Source organism: Thunnus albacares, chromosome 16 (assembly GCF_914725855.1).
Source record: "Thunnus albacares chromosome 16, fThuAlb1.1, whole genome shotgun sequence".
Lineage (NCBI taxonomy): Eukaryota > Metazoa > Chordata > Actinopteri > Scombriformes > Scombridae > Thunnus > Thunnus albacares.
In genome coordinates, this window is record NC_058121.1 from 7,693,721 (window position 1) to 7,714,310 (window position 20,590).

Here is a 20,590-nt window from a genome sequence, read left to right on the forward strand (position 1 = left end):
ATCAAGAGTACATTCCTAGACACTATTAGATATTTAGAAATCACTGAGTGGCTGAGCCTCTGGCAACCAGTGTCTTTTCCCGTGTGTAGGACCCGGCTAATGGTCCTGGCTCGGGCACAGTAATGTCATGGGTGAACACTCCAATGAGTAGTTTATTAGGAATTAGTGAGAGTAGGGAGGGGGCTCAATGAAAGACGCACACAGGTGGTCAACTGTGGGTCTGCATCGCCGGAAAATGGATTTTGAGCACAAGAATGCATCAGATCTAATTGCGTCTGTCCCGTATGGGCTCAAAGTGCAAACGGTCACTTAATTGTTTGAAATTTTAAACCAGAACGTTCAGTGTTTTCAATCAAAAAGTGATATAAATTATGAATGCCTCACAAGTTTTTGTATTAACCAGCCAATCATTTTGATAAGAGCAAAGTTTTTTAAAAGGTGCCATTGCTGACGTGCATATGTATAATTGCATCATTTGGCCATTGAAGCTGTGTGTTTGGGTGCTTTGTGCTGGGTAATCACCGTAAATAAGCAGAAGGGTTGGTAGTGTGTGTGTCTGTCTGTCTGTCTGGCTGGCTGGCTGGCTGGGTGTTGTATTGAGTATGGAGCAATAGCAGCAGTAATCTTCCATGGGAGGGTATGACCTCAGGCAGAGTTTTTCTCAGGTGAAACACTCCAGCACAATAACAAACTGACACACCAGCACTTCTGTACACATTCACGTGTATGATCACTCCACCGTGGGCCTGCAATCAATGATTGGTTTTATTATTTACAAGTATTTTTCTGATTCATGGATTTTATATGTCAGATAATAGTAAAATAAATGCATATTGCTCGTTTTCTTCAACCAACAGTTAAGATATAAAGCAATGAAAAGCAGGAAATCCTCACACCTGGGAGGCTGGAACCAAAACATTTTTGGTATTAATTGATAATGAATTAAGGGCCAAATATACTTCAAAATGAACACGGACACCAACATGTTCTGCTGACACTACATTGGGTGTCTGCATACATGGATGGTCTTCACACATTAGTCAGCACATACAGTCATAAATCCAGCCGTCACTGGCAAGGGCAGATGACAAAACTTATGTCAAGTAAATCCTCATGGCCATGGCACTATACGATGAGACAATTTTTAAAATGACATCTTCAAATTGCTTGTTTTGCCAGACTTCTGCCAGACAGTAATAAACCCAAAGATATCAATTTACAATGATATACGTATAAAAGAGAAAGTAGGAAATAAGATAAGATAAGATAAGATAAAATAAACCTTTATTAATCCCTGGAGGGAAATTCAGGTGTCATAACAGCAACAGCAATGAGAATGAAACACAGGAGAGGTCCAGGTAAGAGTCCAGAGGCAAAGATAATAAGAATAAAGAATAAAAATATGAATAAAAATTTAAATAAAGTAAAACACTGAGCTGCTGGCCCTAGATATCTGCACTGGACCCCTGAGTGAGTGAATATATGCACAGTCTATCAATAAATAGTGTACCATATAAACCAACCTATACAAATATGAATGAATATATGAATGAATGACTATATAATGAGTATATGAGTCAATGTGCAAGTGCACCAGAGTCTGTGCAGGATTCAGTATTTAAAAGTCAAGAAGTCTTAAAGTCTTGGTTGTGGAGCCTGATGGCTACTGGCACAGAGGACTGGCCAAGGTGCTTTGTAGTGTGCTGAGGAGGGATGAATCTGAATGTGAATGTGCTCTTCATCTTCACTATCTCATCATAGAGGGGATGGGAGGGGAAAATGCTAAATCCTAAATCCTAAAATCCTAAATGCTCACATTTGAGAGACTGGAAACTTTTGTTTGAAAAATAACCAATATGGAAATTTTAAAAAATGCCCCTATAATAATGTAATTTTTGGACAAAGTAACATTTTCCTCCAACAAGAAAATGTTCCTGTTTGCTCCCAAACCCTGATCTGCCCTGACACAGAATCTCTGCCCCCCACATCCTCCATCACCCCCCAACACCAAGTTCACGCCATATTGGATTTACTGTAAATACGAGCGGCTGACTGGGAAAAATTCTTAGTCATCCTCTTAGTTGTACTTGCAAGCAGGACATGGGAATAAGTTTAGTGGGCTATGATCCCTCCGGCTTGTGGTCGCAGATTGCAAGAGTGTTACAATACAAGCAACATCATGGGAAAGTTTTTTAAAGAGTTTAAACTCACTGAAACTTGATATCATTCACTTCTTGCTCTTCTTTTGATCTCACATTAACAGTAATAGTAAATTATGGACTAGAACTTTATTGTCACAAATGAGTGACCCCTGTGAATAATCAGCCATGATCAGCTTACATTATATCTCATAAACCAATGATGAGTTCATCATCAGATCATCTATCATTTCCTGTCATCTGGAACAAAAAATTAACTGGATAACTACAGCACAGTCAATTATTCAAGTCAAGTCAACTTTATTTGTACAGCCCATTATCATAAATCACAATCTGTCCAGCCATACAACATCCTCTATCCTTAGACCCTGGATGCGAATAAGGATAAACTCCCTAAAAAGCTTTAATGGGAAGAAAATGGAAGAAACCTCAGGAAGAGCAACAAAGTAGGGATCTCTCTCCCAGGAAGAACAGATATGCAATAGATGTTGCGTGTACAGAATAGAACAAGAAAGACAAATTACAGAAATACAGCATGGAAAAAATTCCTGCTTTTATGATGCTCATGAAGTTCAAGTTCAAGAGTTCAAGTATGCATGAAGCCCACAAGATGACTGGAAATTGGACTTTGGATGTGACTAGTTGGGGCATCTTTCTATATACTATACCATTTAATCATCAGCTTCATGACGTTACATTACGAGAAAACCCTGGATGACTTAGCAAGGTGTGTCCAATATTTGGGTAAGAGCCAAGGTGCAGGCCTGGTGGGGTCATGTCAGGACCTGTCAAGATGCTGAACCTCAGCTACAAGAAGGCAGACAGGGGTTATGCAAAGTTTTGTTAGATGTCATAAAATGATTTCCTGCACGTGGGTCCAGAGGAGCATAGTCACTCGGCAGTGAGATGACATGTATGTGCAAGTATATAGTGTAGTTCTCAACAACTGTGGTTGTCTCTCCTCTCCTCTCCCTGTTTCTCCTCTCTTTGTTTCTCCTCTGTTTCTCCTCTCCTCTCTTTGTCTCTTATGTCCTTGTTTCTTCTTTGTTTCTCCTCTCCTCTCCTTATTTCACCTCTCTGTTTCTCCTCCCCTCTCCTTTCTCTCCTCTCCCCTCCTTGTTTCTCCTTCTCTTCTCTTCTCCTCTCCTGTCCTCTCCTCTCCTTGTTTCTTCTCTCCTTTCTTCTCCTCTCCTCCTCTTTGGAACAAAAACAAGAAAGGAGAGGAGGGTAAAAAGAGGAGGATGTGTTGTGTTCATGTGCACATGTTTACTGCACATGCACCCTTTTACACACCAGTGGTCTGTGGTGAATGTGTGTGGCAACGCACATACAAATACTTCCTTGATCCTTTTATTAATAATTTCTTCTGCCAAAAACAGCAACACATTTTTTCTGCATATGCTTTCTTCTTCAGAGGCCAAGCTCACAAAAAAACAACCAAACTAACATTAACATGTGTCTTAAATGAACTTAAAAAACTCCCAAATTGTGCGTCACTCAAACACGAGTCAGTCCATTTGCTCACTCTGGTTAACACCTATGCACACTGACAAATCTTTACCAGTATATATTTTCGTATTGCTGTAGACAATCAATTGTCTTGGCACCTGAGGCAACAACAGTGTGTCCTACGCAGGCTGAAACAAGCTACCTACAGTCTCCATCAGGTGTCCTGATCTGAGACTGAGACTTGCAGGCACCAGAAGAGTCAGCTCAGCTCTGACCTCAGGACCCCTCAGGGTACAGGTTAAATCCCCAGACTCCTAAACCAGCTTTCAGCTCCATCACAGGGACCTTCTACACTGCTACACACCTGTGTGTTAAATTCATTCGTAGCATTGAAGCCTGTCACATTATATATAAAGGCATGTGTCTTACGCATCGAGTAGATAAATTACACTTCTTTGTGCAGCCAAATACGCTTGCATTTCTCTGTCACTGTGAATGGCAAATTCTCTGTCAAAGGTAGATCTGTCTTCCATCGACAGGTAGTCAAAACACTGCCTGTTTTACACAGCAGAGGAGAAGGAACACTCTCGCTTTCTTGTTATAATAAATGTCTCCTTTCTCATATTTCTGTTGAGTAGAGGGGTTGAAAGGGTAAATATTATGATGCCGACTGATAAATAACGGATGGATGTGATGTCACTGTATTTCCTACAACTACAAGTGGAGCCAGTAGCAGCCAGACTGAAAGATAATAAAGTGACAGAAAGGAATCAAGTGAATCTCTTGCAGAGAATCACTGCTTTGTTTCTGTTGGCGTGATACTGTGTCAACTGGTTTACATTTGTCTGTATGGCTTTTTTCCAGAGCTTAAGTAGAAGTGCTCTTCACTAAACAGAAATAAACTGGAAATAAACATGATATTCAGTAGAAACATTTATGTAACCTTGTTGTAAATAAGATGTAAAGCATTTTTTAAAATTCAGTATAAACAGTTTAGTGATTGACTGTTTAGTTTAGATGATCCAAAGATTTTTAAGGAGTGACCCTGATCTACAACACATTGTAATTCAAAATTGCCTTTTTCACTAAGAATTAAAGACGATTTGCCTTGAATTTAATAGTTTCTGTTTGTTTTAAAATTATTTGAGTGTTGCTTATATTATTTTCATTGATTTATGTGTTTTTCATCACAGTGCCATATGCTTCAGTGCCACTACATGATTTATCCCTTTTATCCCATTTGTATTTTTTTCTTCTTCATCAATCTATTCTTCTACTTTGGCAGAAATGCAGTGCTTTGCTCACTGATACTTAATCAGAAAGGACATACTCCCACTTGCACTGTTTTCAAAGACTTAAAATAGGATGGTGCATTAAATATCACCATTTTAATGATTTTGTTAAATATATAGTCTTTTGTACAAAAACCAGTGAAAGTCACCAAGTGAAGGTGTGCAGCAGCACCTTGAACTGCCTCAGGCTACTCTCCAGTGAACTCACGTCGGCTCCTAGCGGCTGGAGCTGGAATTGCAGCCAGCTGAGGATAATATTTGACATCTGTGTCTGAAACTCACGACTGTTCAGACCTGATATGACCTATTAAACCTAGAAAAATATGCTTTCTCTCAATTAAAAAAAGCACATGTCTGAACGACAATAATTATAGTATATATTTCAGGATAAAAACAAAATAAAATCAGAATCCATGGAAATAGAATAATATAGAATATTAGTGTAGACATCAAGTAGTATCATAGTAGATCAAGTAAAAATATATGAGTATCAAATAACGTAAAAGCATAAGAAATGATTGCGGATAAACATTAAAAACCACATGCACACTGTAACTGGGAATATTATAAGTATATCATTACAGCTATTTATAATAGTTATAATTAAAACATATGGTGCAATCTCACTATAGAACAAGACAGATCTTGTGGAAAACTAACTACAAAAACTACAGGAGTGAACTTTTATAACTTTATGTCATTTTTCACTTTGCATACCACAGAAACACGAGTGGAATATTGCAGAAGTATTACTGTTGTTTGTAGTCTGCGTTATGGGATTCTTTGAGATGAAAATACCTCTGAGGACTGATGGATGGACCCAGTGAGAGGAAACACTGGTCCATTAAAAGTCTGAGTGCAACATACTGAAGTTGGTCCCTCGTCACACCCCACCCCCCTCTCCCTCTTTCTCTCCCCCCCTCTCTCTCTCTGAACTAAGAGGATAAGCTCGTCCCTTTTTCTCCCCTCACCGTGATTGGACGAGGCCACTTCTTAGGAATGGCATCAAACTATTTAAATAGCACTTTGTCCCCCCTCGGCTTAAAAGAGAGTTTTTTAGCGGCTGATACCAGCAGGGTCAAGTTTTCAATCAAGAAGAAAAACACGCAAGATTTTTTATTTCCCTGCTTTTCACGTTGGAACTTTTTTCTTTTTAAAAAATCAATATAAATCCATTCTTGGGGATTATTGCTGGATTTCTACATATTTGGAGGATTTTATTACTTTTGTCTGCTGTTTTCGTTGAGCAGGTGAGTTACAATTATTACGTTATAATGAATGCGTCTATTTCACCTGCTGCAGCTGCATAAATTCATTGATTTGTGATCCGAGTTTAAGCATTTTTTATGTTTTCAACCTGTTGAACATCAATCTGTTTTGTCTGACATTGACAGTAATGTTCTTAATTTTTAGATTGTTGTCGTGATTGTCGCAGGCAGCCGGGCTGGTGTTGCACCATGAAGTTGACAGGGATATTTTTACTATTGATGCTTTGGACCTGCGAGAGTGCGAGAGTCGCAGGTGAGTTTGACTGAAGTGAGAGATTCAACTTGAACTTGTAAAACTTTATTTCTCTGTTCAGATAAAAAATGAAAAAAGAGGCTAATTTAAAAAAAAAAAAAAAAAAAAAAAAACCTCCACATTCATTGAAAGTGAAAACAACTGAAGTCCAGTGCCCTGCCAGACAAAGGCTGACTGCTTATTATTATTCACCCGCAGAGAGCCGAGACGACAATAGCGTGTATGACTTGTTTGATCTCATCCAAGTCCCCAAGAAGAACCACGGCGTCTCCCTGGTGAAAGGAGACGACCCGTACAGCCCCGCCTACAAGATCCTCAATCCGAGCCTGATCCCCCCGGTCCCCGAGAGGGCCTTCAGGGACCTGATCGATTCCATCCACGCCGAGAGGGGATTCCTTCTCCTGCTCAACTTCAAGCAGTTCAAACGGACCCGGGGAAGTCTCCTGACCGTGGAGAAGAAGGATGGCTCCGGTCCCGTGTTTGAGATCGTCTCCAACGGAAAGGCGAACACTTTGGACATAGTTTTCGCCACCGAGAACAAGCAGCAAGTGGTTTCCATCGAAGATGTGGATCTGGCTACGGGCCACTGGAAGAATATCACGTTGTTCGTGCAGGAGGACCGGGCGCTGCTGTACGCGGGATGCGAGGAGGTGAACACCGCAGAGCTGGATGCGCCCATCCAGAGCATCCTGACGCAGGAGACCCCTGCCAGCGCGCAGCTCAGGGTTGGGAAGGGAGCCGTGAAGGACAGGTTTATGGTGAGAACTCTAGACTGGAAATTGAATGTTAAATAGAAATGTTGATTTTATCGAAGCGATGAAGTATCTTTTTAACGTTGTCACCACAGTTTTGTTTAATGCGTAAATATGTTCAAATGCGTAAAATACGCACATATAGCAGGACTGAATATGGCGTTTAATTTAATGCTTTCACTATGATGCAATGATAAGAGGTTTTATTTGCTGCTGCACCAGGTTATGGCTTAAACTGAGCATTGATGCTTACAGGGGGTCCTGCAAAACGTGCGGTTTGTGTTTGGAACAACACTAGATGCCATCCTCCGCAACAAAGGATGCCAAAGCTGTGAGTAATTATGATCAAGACGTCTTGTGTGTTTACTCATCATTCATCTGCCTCAAGTACCGCCAAACACCAGCGAGTCCTTATCAAAAACATGTGTATATAATTAATTTCCCTGCTAATTTCTACAAAAAACACTCTCTGGGAAGCTGTTTACTGCTTGTTACAGTGGAATGCCAGTTTACAAATATCTCAGGCTGCTGTGGTCTCAAAGCATGTTCTCTGTGCTGCAGGAGAATTAACGTGTTGCTTTTCATCATAATTTATAGCGGCATGGGATGTGTGGTACTTAATAAATTAAGTGCATGTATGAGTGTACAGATATGTGATTTGATTTATGGTACTGCTCTATCCTCAGCAATGACGACTGACACCATGATCCTGGAGAATCTCAATGGCTCTTCAGCCATCAGAACAGAGTACACTGGACATAAGTCTAAAGGTAAACACTGCTGCATGTTACTTTGACATATAGTAGACTTCGTATTATGTCCAGACTCACATCTGAGACGGACAGGACTACAATAGAATGAGAAAGCAAATATGTATGATCTGTCTCTCTTATTTTGCTCTGGTGAAGATCTGCAGATGGTCTGTGGCTTCTCCTGTGAGGACCTGGTCAGCATGTTTAAGGAGCTCAAGGGTCTTGGTGTGGTGGTCAAGGAGCTGTCCAATGAACTCCGCCAGCTTGTAAGGGTCAAACTCACTTGACTGTCTCCCTGTCTGCTGCATGTGTGTCTGCCTATGTGTGTTTGTGTGTGTCTTAGATGTGTGTGGTCACCACCTGTGCACAGCTCTCCAGCAAAATAACATACGGTAAACTCAGCTAAGGAGAGGTGGTATTTGTTAGGTTTTGCACTTTAAAATTAAAAATTAAAAAATTATATTTATTGTTAATCAAACGTGGTTAAGAATAATTTGAGCACTTGGAAAACAAGGGAGCCTGTTGCAGTTTGTAGTGAATGGCACCATACATCTGAATATAGCTGCAGTGAAACTTTAGATGACATCCTTAATCATCAGTAGCTGCTACATTTTTTAGTAGTACATAATTTTATTTTTTAAAACAGTTTCTCCAAACTTGAAGAAAGTTTTCGTTTTGCATTAACACTGTATAATTCCTATAAACTTGTCTACCTCAATCTACCTGAAAGCCAGCAGCAGTTACAGCTGTAATGAGAGCTCTGTTGTCAGAAGTTCAACTGAAGTGCTGCATATCACCATCTTTTATATATATTTTTGGTATAAAAACAAACAAATGACCTTGTGCTGTAACTTTTTTTTTTGTCTGCTTTTCCTATACCAGACGGATGAAAACAAGCTGATTAAGACCCACATCGGTATTCACAGTGGCGTCTGCATTCACAATGGTATCGTGCACAAGAACAGAGACGAGTGGACCGTTGATGACTGCACCGAGTGCACTTGTCAGGTGAGATCTTGACAGGTTGTGAAAACAACAGAAATTTGTCTTAAGAGCACTTGGACACACGTGTGAGGGGACACACTCTATTGTCTGACTTGTTTGTACATGCACACATACATACACACACACACACAGTGATATGTAACCACACCAAGGCACACACACTTAAAACCACTCAACTGATCTGGTCAGTAATTAGTAGTGTGAAGGCCTGGCAGAAAGCCAGCAGCAGTTACAGCTGTAATGAGAGTCCCGTTGTCAGAAGTTCAACTGAAGTGCGGCCTAGAGGGACTTGACCAGACTTTAAGTGATGCATTGGCCATAATTAAGAAAAGACCTTGGCTCTGACAAGTTGAAAAAAGGGATGGGGTCAGGTGAAAAATACTTTGCAGCGAAGATCCCTGCATTTCACAGAGGGGCTTCATTTCCTGATGTCCTCTTCTTCTGGTACACTAGTTGTCCCTATTTCCCCCCTTTCCCCCTGTAAGTTATCAGATCCAGCAGGGAGAGCATTAGCATGCATACTTAGAGGCAGTCGTTATCCCTGAGTCATTCACAGTGCACACACACACACAGGTTGTGCTGGCAGGCTGGCTTTACTTGTTTAGGGCTCAGTGCCCAGTCCGGTTCTACAGTGAAACCAACTTCCATTATTAGGAGTTTGGCCTTATTCCCACCCTCGCCTGACCCAGTGGGCAGATGGTAGTCTGCAGGGGTCTTCGTTCTCAGCCAGAATTCTGCCTTTTAGTTTTTCTGGCTTGGTAAAGCCATCTGTGCACACTCAGATGTTAAATAGGCAATTTAATGAGTTTGTTGCACGGACATGAAAATCACCCAGCAACACATACTAGTATAAATAAGTTTACACAACAATCAACCCTACTTGACACTGTTTAGTAGTGTCTCAGTTACTTTTGAAAATAAGGAATAAATACAGCACCTGAAATGAATTTTTCATAAATATTGTCTCTCTGTTTGTGCAGAACTCTGCTACTGTGTGCCGCAAGATCTCCTGCCCTCTGATCCCCTGCGCTAATGCTACTGTTCCTGATGGAGAGTGCTGCCCGCGCTGTGGAACACGTAAGCTTTTCTGTTCTCTAAACCCAAACTCATATTGTTAGAATCTGCACAGCTATAGGGAAGTACACTGTAATTACAGTTATGTAAACCTGTACTATAAGCTACTGTATAAATGGCCTCTGTAAGCTAGAATGTATACATTTCAACCAACAGATGGAGCATTCAAACACTGCTCCATTCACTGAGAAATTATTTGCCATATAAAACAAAAAGCCACAAATATTTCCCTAGATGTAAAGGTTTCTATTCAAGGGAAAACAGAGTTAATTTAGAGATGATTTAACTGCACTAACATCCGAGTAAATGAAAGGGTGCTTATGTGTTTGGAACATTGGTGCTTTGTGCTCCAAAACATCTTTGAATCTTCAAGTTGAAACGGCTGTAATTTGCCAAATTGGTTAGAGCGGGATGGAAAATTGGTTGGCTGTTTAGTAAAGCCATCTTCTACATGAAGAGAAGTGACATGTTCTTCATACCTATGCAGGCTTGGCTGCAATGCTTCCCTAAAACCTAAATAAACAGCGGGAGCCACATTCATCCTGACCTCAGCCACTTGTTGAAGTCATTACACACCCAGGACCATGTTTGCAAAATCTGTTTCCTCTTTAGGAAAACATAAGTCAATGGGGCATCCCTATGTATCCTGGGGACAGTAGGCCTTTCTATTTCCCCAGCTTCTCTCAAAGTGTCAGTCCCTGCCCTTCCTCTCAACAGAGGGCCTTCTTTCTGTCTAAGTCCCAGCTAAATCCACACTATTAGCCCTCTGCTTTAAAAGCTTTCCTTCTTCATTTAGGCTTGGGGGTGTTTGTGGGGTGGAGGGGTGCTGCCTTGGTGGAATAGCTCTTTTATTGTCTCCCTCTTCGCCTCTCTCTCATATTCTCTCCTTCTCCCTCCTGCTCAGCGAGCGACTATGCAGAGGACGGCTGGTCGCCGTGGTCTGAATGGACCCATTGTTCCGTGTCATGTGGGCGGGGCATCCAGCAGCGTGGGCGCTCTTGCGACCGTATCAATAACAACTGTGAGGGTACCTCTGTGCAGACCCGCGAATGCTACCTCCAGGAGTGTGACAAGCGCTGTGAGTTAACACAACATACATCCATCAACTAAACACAAACAAACATACAGATAATGTCAAACAGCCTTAATGATTAATGTGATTAATTTATCTATTATTGTACTATAATTATTTGAATAGAGTTTTGCCAGCCTGTGTGCCATAATGGTTTTTATGATTGAGTGCCACAGTGGTGCAACGCTTTACTTCGTGATACCTGACCTCTGACCTATTTTTGCGGCTTTCAGTCAAGCAGGATGGCAACTGGAGCCACTGGTCACCCTGGTCATCATGCTCTGTCACCTGTGGTGCTGGTGTCATCACCCGTATCCGCCTCTGCAACTCCCCCACCCCCCAGCTTGGAGGCAAGGACTGTGAGGGAGAGGGCAGGCAAACCGAGAAGTGTCAGAAGTCTCCATGCCCCAGTAAGTCCCACCATCTGATATTCACAGCCTGGGTGCATTTCTGTGATCTCTACAGCAAGGATAGCAATTAATAATGCAACATGTGTCCTCCTTGTATTCCTTAGTCAATGGCAACTGGGGACCCTGGTCACCGTGGGATACCTGCAGTCTTACATGTGGAGGTGGTGTCCAGATTCGTAAACGTGTGTGCAATGACCCTGCACCAAAATATGGTGGCAAAGAGTGTGTTGGTGAAACCAAAGATACCCAGATGTGCAACAAGAAAGCTTGTCCCATTGGTGAGGCATTCTGATTATTAGCAGGGTTTCTAGATCCTATATTACTGTTTATGGCTTCTTTCTGTATTTTAAGTTTTAAATTATGGAATTATATGTTTATATACCCAGATCTCCCTTCATTATGAGATCATTGTCATTTACCTGATTAAAAAAGGTTACAACTAAATAATACCTTGGATTTTGTAGATGTCTTGATAATGGGCATGAACATTGCTGTTTTCAGATGGGTGTCTATCCAACCCCTGCTTTGCTGGGGCCAAGTGCATCAGTTCCCCTGATGGTTCCTGGAAGTGCGGAAAGTGCCCAGTTGGCTACACCGGCAATGGTATCAAGTGTAAAGATGTTGATGAGGTAAAAATTCCACAGATCTTTTTATTCTGATTTTGTCAGCTAAGTTTGATGTTTGATGTAATATTTGCCCAGTCTCCAGATAAGAATTCTTGTTCTTTTTACCCTGAAAACAGTGCAAGGAGGTTCCAGACGCTTGCTTTGAGTTTAATGGTGCGCACCGCTGTGTGAACACAGATCCTGGCTACAACTGCCTGCCATGTCCTTCTCGCTACTCTGGACCCCAGCCGTTTGGCAGAGGTGTGGAGCAGGCTGCTGCTAAGAAACAGGCAAGTACAGTCCTGTCTTTGTCAAAAAAAGAAGCCAATAAGAGCAGAAAAGAGCAAAGGCTCTGATGTGTTCATGAGTTTATCTGACTGATGACAGAAAGATTTTCAAGTCGATCAGACTGATCATTAATTGATACTGATAACACAAATAGTTTGTGTAAGGTACAAGTACACTTGTGTCCCCAGGGCATGACAATGTTCATTTACTCTGATGAATGTCTGCCTTTCTACAGAATGTCATGAATTTAGACTATGCAGAGCCATTCTGATTACTAATTGTTATTACTATTCATCCCTCATTCACTCTCCAGGTGTGCACACCCCGTAATCCCTGTCTTGACGGAAGCCACAACTGCAACAAAAACGCCCGCTGTAACTACCTCGGACACTTTGCTGATCCCATGTATCGTTGCGAGTGCAAACCTGGCTACGCTGGCAATGGTCATATCTGTGGAGAGGACACAGATCTGGATGGATGGCCCAATGCTGACTTGGTTTGCGTGGAGAATGCCACCTACCACTGCAAAAAGGTAGGTATTGCTGAAGCAGTAAGACACTGAGATTACAGAATCAAATTACCTATATGAATATTATCATTTCTGAGTGTCTGATTGTGTTTTCTGTTTTTCAGGACAACTGCCCCAACCTCCCTAACTCTGGACAGGAAGATTATGATAAGGACGGCATTGGAGATGCTTGTGACAATGATGATGACAATGACAGCATTCCTGATGACAGGGTAAGTGAAAATCTCCAGATGTGGCAATGACAGTGCACAAGTGAGTATGTGTGTTTGCTCACTCTGGCTGCCAGCAAGCTACGATTGTGACTTTTACATTCATCATTCATGCTGTATAATAAGAAGGCAGGTGGAGAGGGGGATGGGGAGGGGAGGCTCAGAAGGAAAGAAAAAGTTTCTCCTTGGCCTGAGCCAAAACCTCAAATTCCAACACTGAGGCACAAGTCTGAAGGAGCTGCACTGTGTGCCGCTAATCCCAATGTTAGAATTGGGACATGGCCTAAAAATAAAGCACCTTTTCATCCCACATCACTCCCTCATAAATAAATCCACTTAGAGTCTGATGGCAAATGACAAGGACTGCACCTGAAAACCTATCCTCAACTCTCTGTATTTCTCTTTTCTCCAACAGGACAACTGTCCATTCGTCTACAACCCCAGGCAGTCCGATTATGACCGTGATGACGTTGGTGACCGCTGTGACAACTGCCCCTACGACAGTAACCCAGACCAGACAGACACAGACAACAATCAAGAGGGAGATGCCTGCGCTGTGGACATCGATGGAGATGGTAAGGACCGGAAACTTTAATAAAAACAATCCTAGGGACATCTATATTTTTAGGTCTGCACTGAAATGAGCTCATACTGTTTTAGTAATATATTTTATTAAAATCACACATTGTCCATTCATTTCCCAGGCATTCTAAATGAGAAGGACAACTGTCCCTATGTGTACAATGTCGACCAGAGAGACACAGATCTGGATGGAGTGGGAGACATGTGTGATAACTGCCCCCTGGAACATAATCCTGATCAGGTGTGTGGACACACACACATACATATACACACTGCCCTTTCCCATTTCCTTCCACCTCACTCCTCAACAATAATCCACATTCATCTCTCTGCCTTTCTCTATAGCTCAGCATATATCTCTCCAATTGAAAGAGAGAGAGCCTCAGTCATTAGCCCTGTGTAGCTGTCTAAGCTTTATCACACCATGTAAAGGTGGAGTAAATCCCATGTGCAGCTCAAGGGCACATCAGTTCAATAAGGCGTGGTGGGGGGCTAGGGGTCTTTTCAATAGCCCATTGACGTTAGCTGGCTAATGTGAGGAAAGAGGCCCTAAGCTGAATATTACTGAGGAATGGGCTGGCCCTGGGCGGTGTGCATGCCCTGTCGGCACACCACAGGACAGGCTTGCTCAGTCCACCTGTGCCATGCTACACTGAGAAAAAGGAATGTGTTGAACAACGAGACTCAGGATGAGGGTGAGGAAAGGAGGAGGGCCTCCAAATCTACAATGATGCGGTCTTTAAGAGTGAATTGCACAGTGCAATTAAAGGTCCAAAGAAACAAGTCTGGACATGGAAGCAGCAATGTTATTTGCTGTTCCAAGGAGTACAAAAACTGCACAAAAATGCCTTCTTCAAAAATTGTTTTTCTATTTATTAAATTATTCTTAGTTAGTTAGGGAGTTATCCCTATTTCCTATTTAAGAATTTTGGATTTTACAGTTACCCATTATCTTATCCTTCCCCCATCTCCTTCCATTCATTCTGCCTGCCATTATTATTTCTTAGAGCCGCAAGGTGCGTCTAGTCCTGCCAAGTAGGACTAATATTACTTCGCTGTTCACTGCAGATGCTGGCAGTGCTCAACAAGCAAATTGGAGTTGGAGAAGCACAGAATCTTGAGGAGTGATGTTTGATTGACAGTAGATGAAAACTACCGACAGATCTTGGACAAATTGAGCTTGACAGCTTTACAGAAGCAAAGAGTGATTGGAGCCTAAGGAAAGTCCTTAATGAAAGAAACAGAGGGGAGATGAAAAGAACAAGGGCAGTCAGGAAACGCTATGGTGAAAGGAAATGAACACTGTGGAATGTAATCACCTGTGTTAACGTGTTAATGCGTCACAGTTCTCTTAAATTATACATTAAGACATAACTTACGCAAACAAATTTTACCATTGCAGGTGGATTCAGATGATGACCGTGTGGGAGACAAGTGTGACAGCAACCAGGACATTGATGAGGATGGACACCAGAACAACTTGGACAACTGCCCGTATATCCCCAACGCCAACCAGGCTGACCATGACAAGGACGGCAAGGGAGACGCCTGCGACCACGATGATGACAATGATGGCATCCCCGATGAAAAGGATAACTGCAGACTGGCCCACAACCCTGACCAGCTGGACGCTGATGGTGAGCACAATGGAACATGCTTCAACCTGAAAGGATGCAGGTTGTCCTAAAGGGTTCTGAAATAGAAACACATTGATACACAGTGCTCAGCATTGCTAGAGGTCTTCAAAAGACTGTGGTCAACCTAATTAATGAATATTTATGAAATACTTTTCAGGTGATGGCCGTGGAGATGCTTGCAAAGATGACTTTGACCAAGACAATGTGCCTGACATCTACGACGTGTGTCCAGAGAACTTTGATATTAGTCAGACAGACTTCCGCAAGTTCCAGATGGTTCCTCTGGACCCCAAAGGCACCTCCCAGATTGATCCTAACTGGGTCGTCCGTCATCAGGGCAAAGAACTGGTTCAGACTGTCAACTGTGACCCTGGCATTGCTGTTGGTAAGTAAAAGAGATTGTGTGATTGTCTGCACAGTGAACACCATTTTTCTCTCGTTTGTTTGCAGAATGGTGAATAGATGGACAGAATTTTCTGTGCTGTTGCAGTGGTGAAATTTCTCCAACTTGATTTTTTTACGTCTTTAGGTTACCATGAGTTCAATGCAGTGGACTTCAGTGGGACTTTCTTCATCAACACCGAGAGGGATGACGATTACGCTGGCTTCGTGTTTGGTTACCAGTCTAGTTCCAGGTTCTATGTGGTGATGTGGAAGCAGATCACACAGACCTACTGGTCAAATAAACCCACCAAAGCCCAGGGCTACTCTGGCCTTTCCATCAAAGTGGTCAACTCCACCACTGGCCCAGGAGAGCACCTCAGGAATGCCCTCTGGCACACAGGAAATACACCAGGACAGGTAAGATATTTGGTGGACTTTATAAAGAGGTTCTATCCCCAAATGCATATTTTAATATGTGATTAAGGATGTATGAAAAGATCAACACATGACTATTTATTTTGGCATGCTTTAGGTCCGCACTCTCTGGCATGACCCTAAGAATGTTGGATGGAAAGATTTCACCGCCTACAGATGGCATCTGATCCACAGACCAAGAACAGGACATATTAGGTGAGCAGATGATATTTGTTAGTCCACATAGATATTTCCTCTCCACATGTAAAAATTCCAAGCTTTGGACCTCACCATCTTTAATTTTTCCTTAATTCCCACAGAGTTGTGATGTATGAAGGCAAGAAGATCATGGCAGATTCTGGTAGCATTTATGACAAGACATATGCAGGCGGCAGGCTAGGTCTGTTTGTCTTCTCACAGGAGATGGTATACTTCTCAGACCTCAAGTATGAATGCAGAGGTGAGAATCTAAATAAAATTAAATAAAAATATGATTGCAAAAGCAGCTTCGTAGCAAACATTTGATGTTCTGCTCTTAAAATTGATGTCCTAGAGGTCCAACTCCTTACCTTATGTCTCTTTCTTTTAACAGATGCATAAATGCACGGCGCAGGAAGCTCTGAGGAATGCACCTTTTTGTATAAAGTATGAACTTATGTATTCTGATGCAAAGTCCAGGGACCGATTTATCTCCGCAACTCTTTCTTCTGCATCACGCACACTTGGACAGGGCGAAGGGCATGTGGTCAGCCTCAGGGTAACTTGAAGCTGGTTTGGGCAGAGCACCAACCGGCTGACTGCCAGTTGAGGATCAGAGAGCCCCTTCTCCTCCACCCTTAGCATCCACAAGAGCAGGGAGAGCTGGGGAAAAAAGAAAATATGCCCTCTAGCTTTGCCAGTAGGACACCAACACCTTTCTAGCCCAGCTCTCCCTGCTTTCTTGCTCTCTGAAAGACCTCATTCATCTCTGTGCGGGAACGGCTCCCCATAGACAACTATGCACTTCCAAACCTTTACATCTCTCTCTGTCCTTCTATGTCACTTCTTCAGCCTGTGTGCCTTATTACCTTATCTTCTGGATGGACATCCCAAAGACAAAAACTGATGAAATATTCCCTTTGCTTTACCAGGACGTAGATTGTGAATGATACAACTTTTGAGGACTCAAAGGATGAAGAAAGCAGTAATATTTTTAGGAATCTTTGTTGTGACTTGTGACTGAAGAAAACTATTGGGAGAGGAGTGCCTTAGAAATAAGGGGAACATGATGTTGTGGATGTTTGCATTCATGCATGTATGTGGTAGTCTGGCCTTGGATGGAACAAGAAAGTACATTTACCCATATACCTAAGAATCCATGTAGAGAAGAACTACAGAAATAAGAAATCCAAAATTAAGTTTAGATTAGCTATATTATAAACATGCAAGTATCATGGGCTTTGTTGGTGTTGTCTGGTTAACTAAACAACTCTCAGGGTGAGATGGAATTGATGATCTTCCCATATCAAACCAGTAAAGAAAAAATACACAAGGATTATGTTTAATAGAAAATTTCCAGAGCCAACCACCTCAAAGGCAGTTTTCCCTCCATAATACTCCCCCATCCCAAATCAAAACCTTGGTCATTGAAGAGACTTATATCCCTCATCTTTTGAGGTTTTAATTAGAGATCATGTAAATACATGTAATTTATTGACTTTTGCCTACAATGTAGGCAGCAAAGGCAATTTGAATACTTTAAAAAAGTAGAAACATCCATCCAACATCACAGTGCAAACTGACCAAAATAAGGTACAGTCAGGTTTCAGAAGCAAGATGTATGCTCTTGTCAGTGTCTATCATCTCCCGCTGTGCAAAGTGAATTAGGTATTCTTCAGATAGGGCTACTTAGCATGAAGTGTATGTGACTTGTGTGGCTTTTCTTCAGAGAGAGATGAAAAACAAAGGAAATCTTTGATGTACAAATATTACCTCATTGCTGTTATATAATTTGATCAAACAAAAACACAACCTAAGTACTTTTTCATATTCCTTTGAAATGATCTCAGTGCTACTGTAGCATGAGTTGTAAATAGTATGACATTTCATATCTAAAAACACAACCGAGCTCCCAATCCCGTGTTCTACCCTAGTGAAAATGACAGTAAAATGGGAGATTTCTTTTTTATAAATAATTTTGCTTTATCATGTATGTCCAATGCTGTTTTTAGCAGATAAATTATTGTTCTGTTTTGTCTTAGCTGTTTGTGAGAGGTTGATTTGTGTGTGTGTGCGTGTGTGTAGATAAATGCTATTTAAATAATTTATCAGGATTTGTTGCCTGACAAAGGGGCACGTGTCCATCTGTATAAACGGTTTGCACACTGACGTGAGGATGTTCTGTTCTTTATCGTTTTTACTTTTTTTTTGTTATTGTGTATCAATGTTACCATTATTTTTGTACAATTAGTTTTGCTTGTCTGTAAACATTTTCTTAGTTGTACAAAGCAAAATGCTGTTTTTGTTCATAGCGATTATTTTGTTACATACTTCAAGACAATAAATAGTTGTTAAAATTCTCATTTTTGTCTGTGCTTTTGTTTGTCTCGAAAACCGACATCAGATTGGAGCTATTTTATTTTTTTCATCATTAGTCAACTCTAGAGTTTGTTTAGATGATGTGAAAAATATAAATGTTTTAGATTAAAAACAAACTGGTATGACTCAGACTAGACTTACTGTAGGCCTCTTCCAACCAGAGGACATCACAAAGATACCCGGCTTTCATTAGGTCCACTGTAGCCCCAATGCTCAACGCTTGAATGCGCTCAAAGTCAAAATGATTGCCTAGTTCCCCCGAGGCACAAGTAGAGTTGTACTTTCAGTCCTTTCTGTCTGCAGAGAGGCACACATGGTCTCTGTGATGAAGGCCACATGAGGAATGTGGCACAGACGTCTGCTCCTTAGCTTGATCTGCCTGACCCCTCTGTGATCTGCACTGACCTCTGTGCAGAGGGTTAAACAACACGTCGAGCAAATATTAGGCTGACACAAACCTTGACATTGGCTGAATGGCTTTGGGAGACAGTGACTAAAATGATCCACTGGTGGACAAAATAACAAGAACACAACATTGTGACACCACAAACTTTGGTCTTATATATGAATTAACACAAATCTCAACAAAATGTTAACATCATAAGTTTTGCAAAGTAGGAGTGCTGAATTTATTTTAAGATTTTGTTCACCCCTTTACAGCAACACATCTATTTCTCCTGGAAATTCTTTTTATTTCTGATATCTATACCCTTATTGCTGACTGCAGTGTTTGTGTCTCCATCTTTGGCATTAAAACAGTTGATGTTGTGATCTTTCTGCACTGGATGTCCCATAGATCACTGGTAGAGGTCTTCATGGGTCCAAAAGTTTGGAAGAAACTTTAGAAGAAACAGACTTGTGGAAAACCTTCCTGAATCTGAAATATTTTCCAAGTAAGAAATCAAAAAGGGACCCAAGGACAGTCAGACCTGATCCAAATGAACTCAAGGACCCAATCCAAAATGCGGTCAAACAGAAGTGACCCACACCAAAACTGGCAGAAAACCTGATGAGTCACCAATTAACAAGCAGCAGGATCTTAAAGAGTGGTAATACCTCACAGTTCACACTTTCTATCGCACATCAAACAACATATTTTTCTCCTGCAATAATTACAACACTCCATGCAATCAGAGGTGATCACAAGTTCACTCTGATTGAATATTTGACATTAACACACAAATCTGAGTCCCACAGCAATGAAACTATACCCTACCCGACCCAATTAAACTGAATATAAGTTGGACCTGGACTAACTTCATTTCACTGGTCAATGAAACAATGTGCCCTGCACTGTGGCGTCCTCTGACATTCTGTAGATGTTCTATTGATGTTTGAGTTTCTGTGAGTTAGTCTGTCTTTGTGTGTTTGGCCATGGTGGCTACATCTTTGCTCATGCAAAAAACCCAAGCTCTTCTTCAGTTTATCCTAAGAAAAGACAAACATCCTTTCCTGTGCACCAGAGCTTTTTACTGTGGCAAGACCTTCCAGACAGTGTGCTCAAACATGTTCACTAAGAGCCTTTCATGAACTAGGTGTAAGATGACTCACTGTTCTTTTATGGGCTATGCTATGAAATTTTAGTCCTTTTTAATCCAGGAAGTCAATTATGAACACATGCTTATGAACAATGACAGCCCAGTTTGGGTTATTTATTATTACAATGTGGCAGCACTAAAGACTAGACATCTTAATACCAGCTGCAGTTCTCGCACATCTCTGCCACCTGTCTACAAACACCCACATGTTTACTCTCAGGCCCTCTTAAGCTGTGTGTGAGGATGTGAGTGCCACATTGAGAACTCCTACCAGTTTGAAGAAAATTCATGAAGTTTGTCTCCTGTTTATATGCAATTTTTCAAATGATGGTATATCTTCC

The 20,590-nt window shown here is 41.5% G+C and overlaps 1 protein-coding gene across 1 annotated transcript; it reads left to right on the plus strand.

The window, feature by feature from the left end:
- Positions 1–5,953: 5,953 nt before the first annotated feature.
- On the plus strand, positions 5,954–18,692 carry thbs1b (thrombospondin 1b). The gene is made up of 23 exons (XM_044377484.1): positions 5,954–6,150; positions 6,314–6,421; positions 6,620–7,179; positions 7,429–7,504; positions 7,860–7,943; positions 8,082–8,191; positions 8,808–8,933; positions 9,911–10,007; positions 10,909–11,082; positions 11,310–11,486; positions 11,591–11,764; positions 11,988–12,115; positions 12,229–12,381; positions 12,693–12,911; positions 13,013–13,120; positions 13,533–13,692; positions 13,822–13,940; positions 15,102–15,336; positions 15,494–15,721; positions 15,866–16,137; positions 16,253–16,350; positions 16,455–16,594; positions 16,727–18,692. Exons 2-23 carry the CDS (start codon positions 6,358–6,360, stop codon positions 16,732–16,734), a joined length of 3,510 nt encoding a protein of 1,169 aa, XP_044233419.1. The 5' UTR covers positions 5,954–6,150; positions 6,314–6,357; the 3' UTR covers positions 16,735–18,692.
- Positions 18,693–20,590: the final 1,898 nt, after the last annotated feature.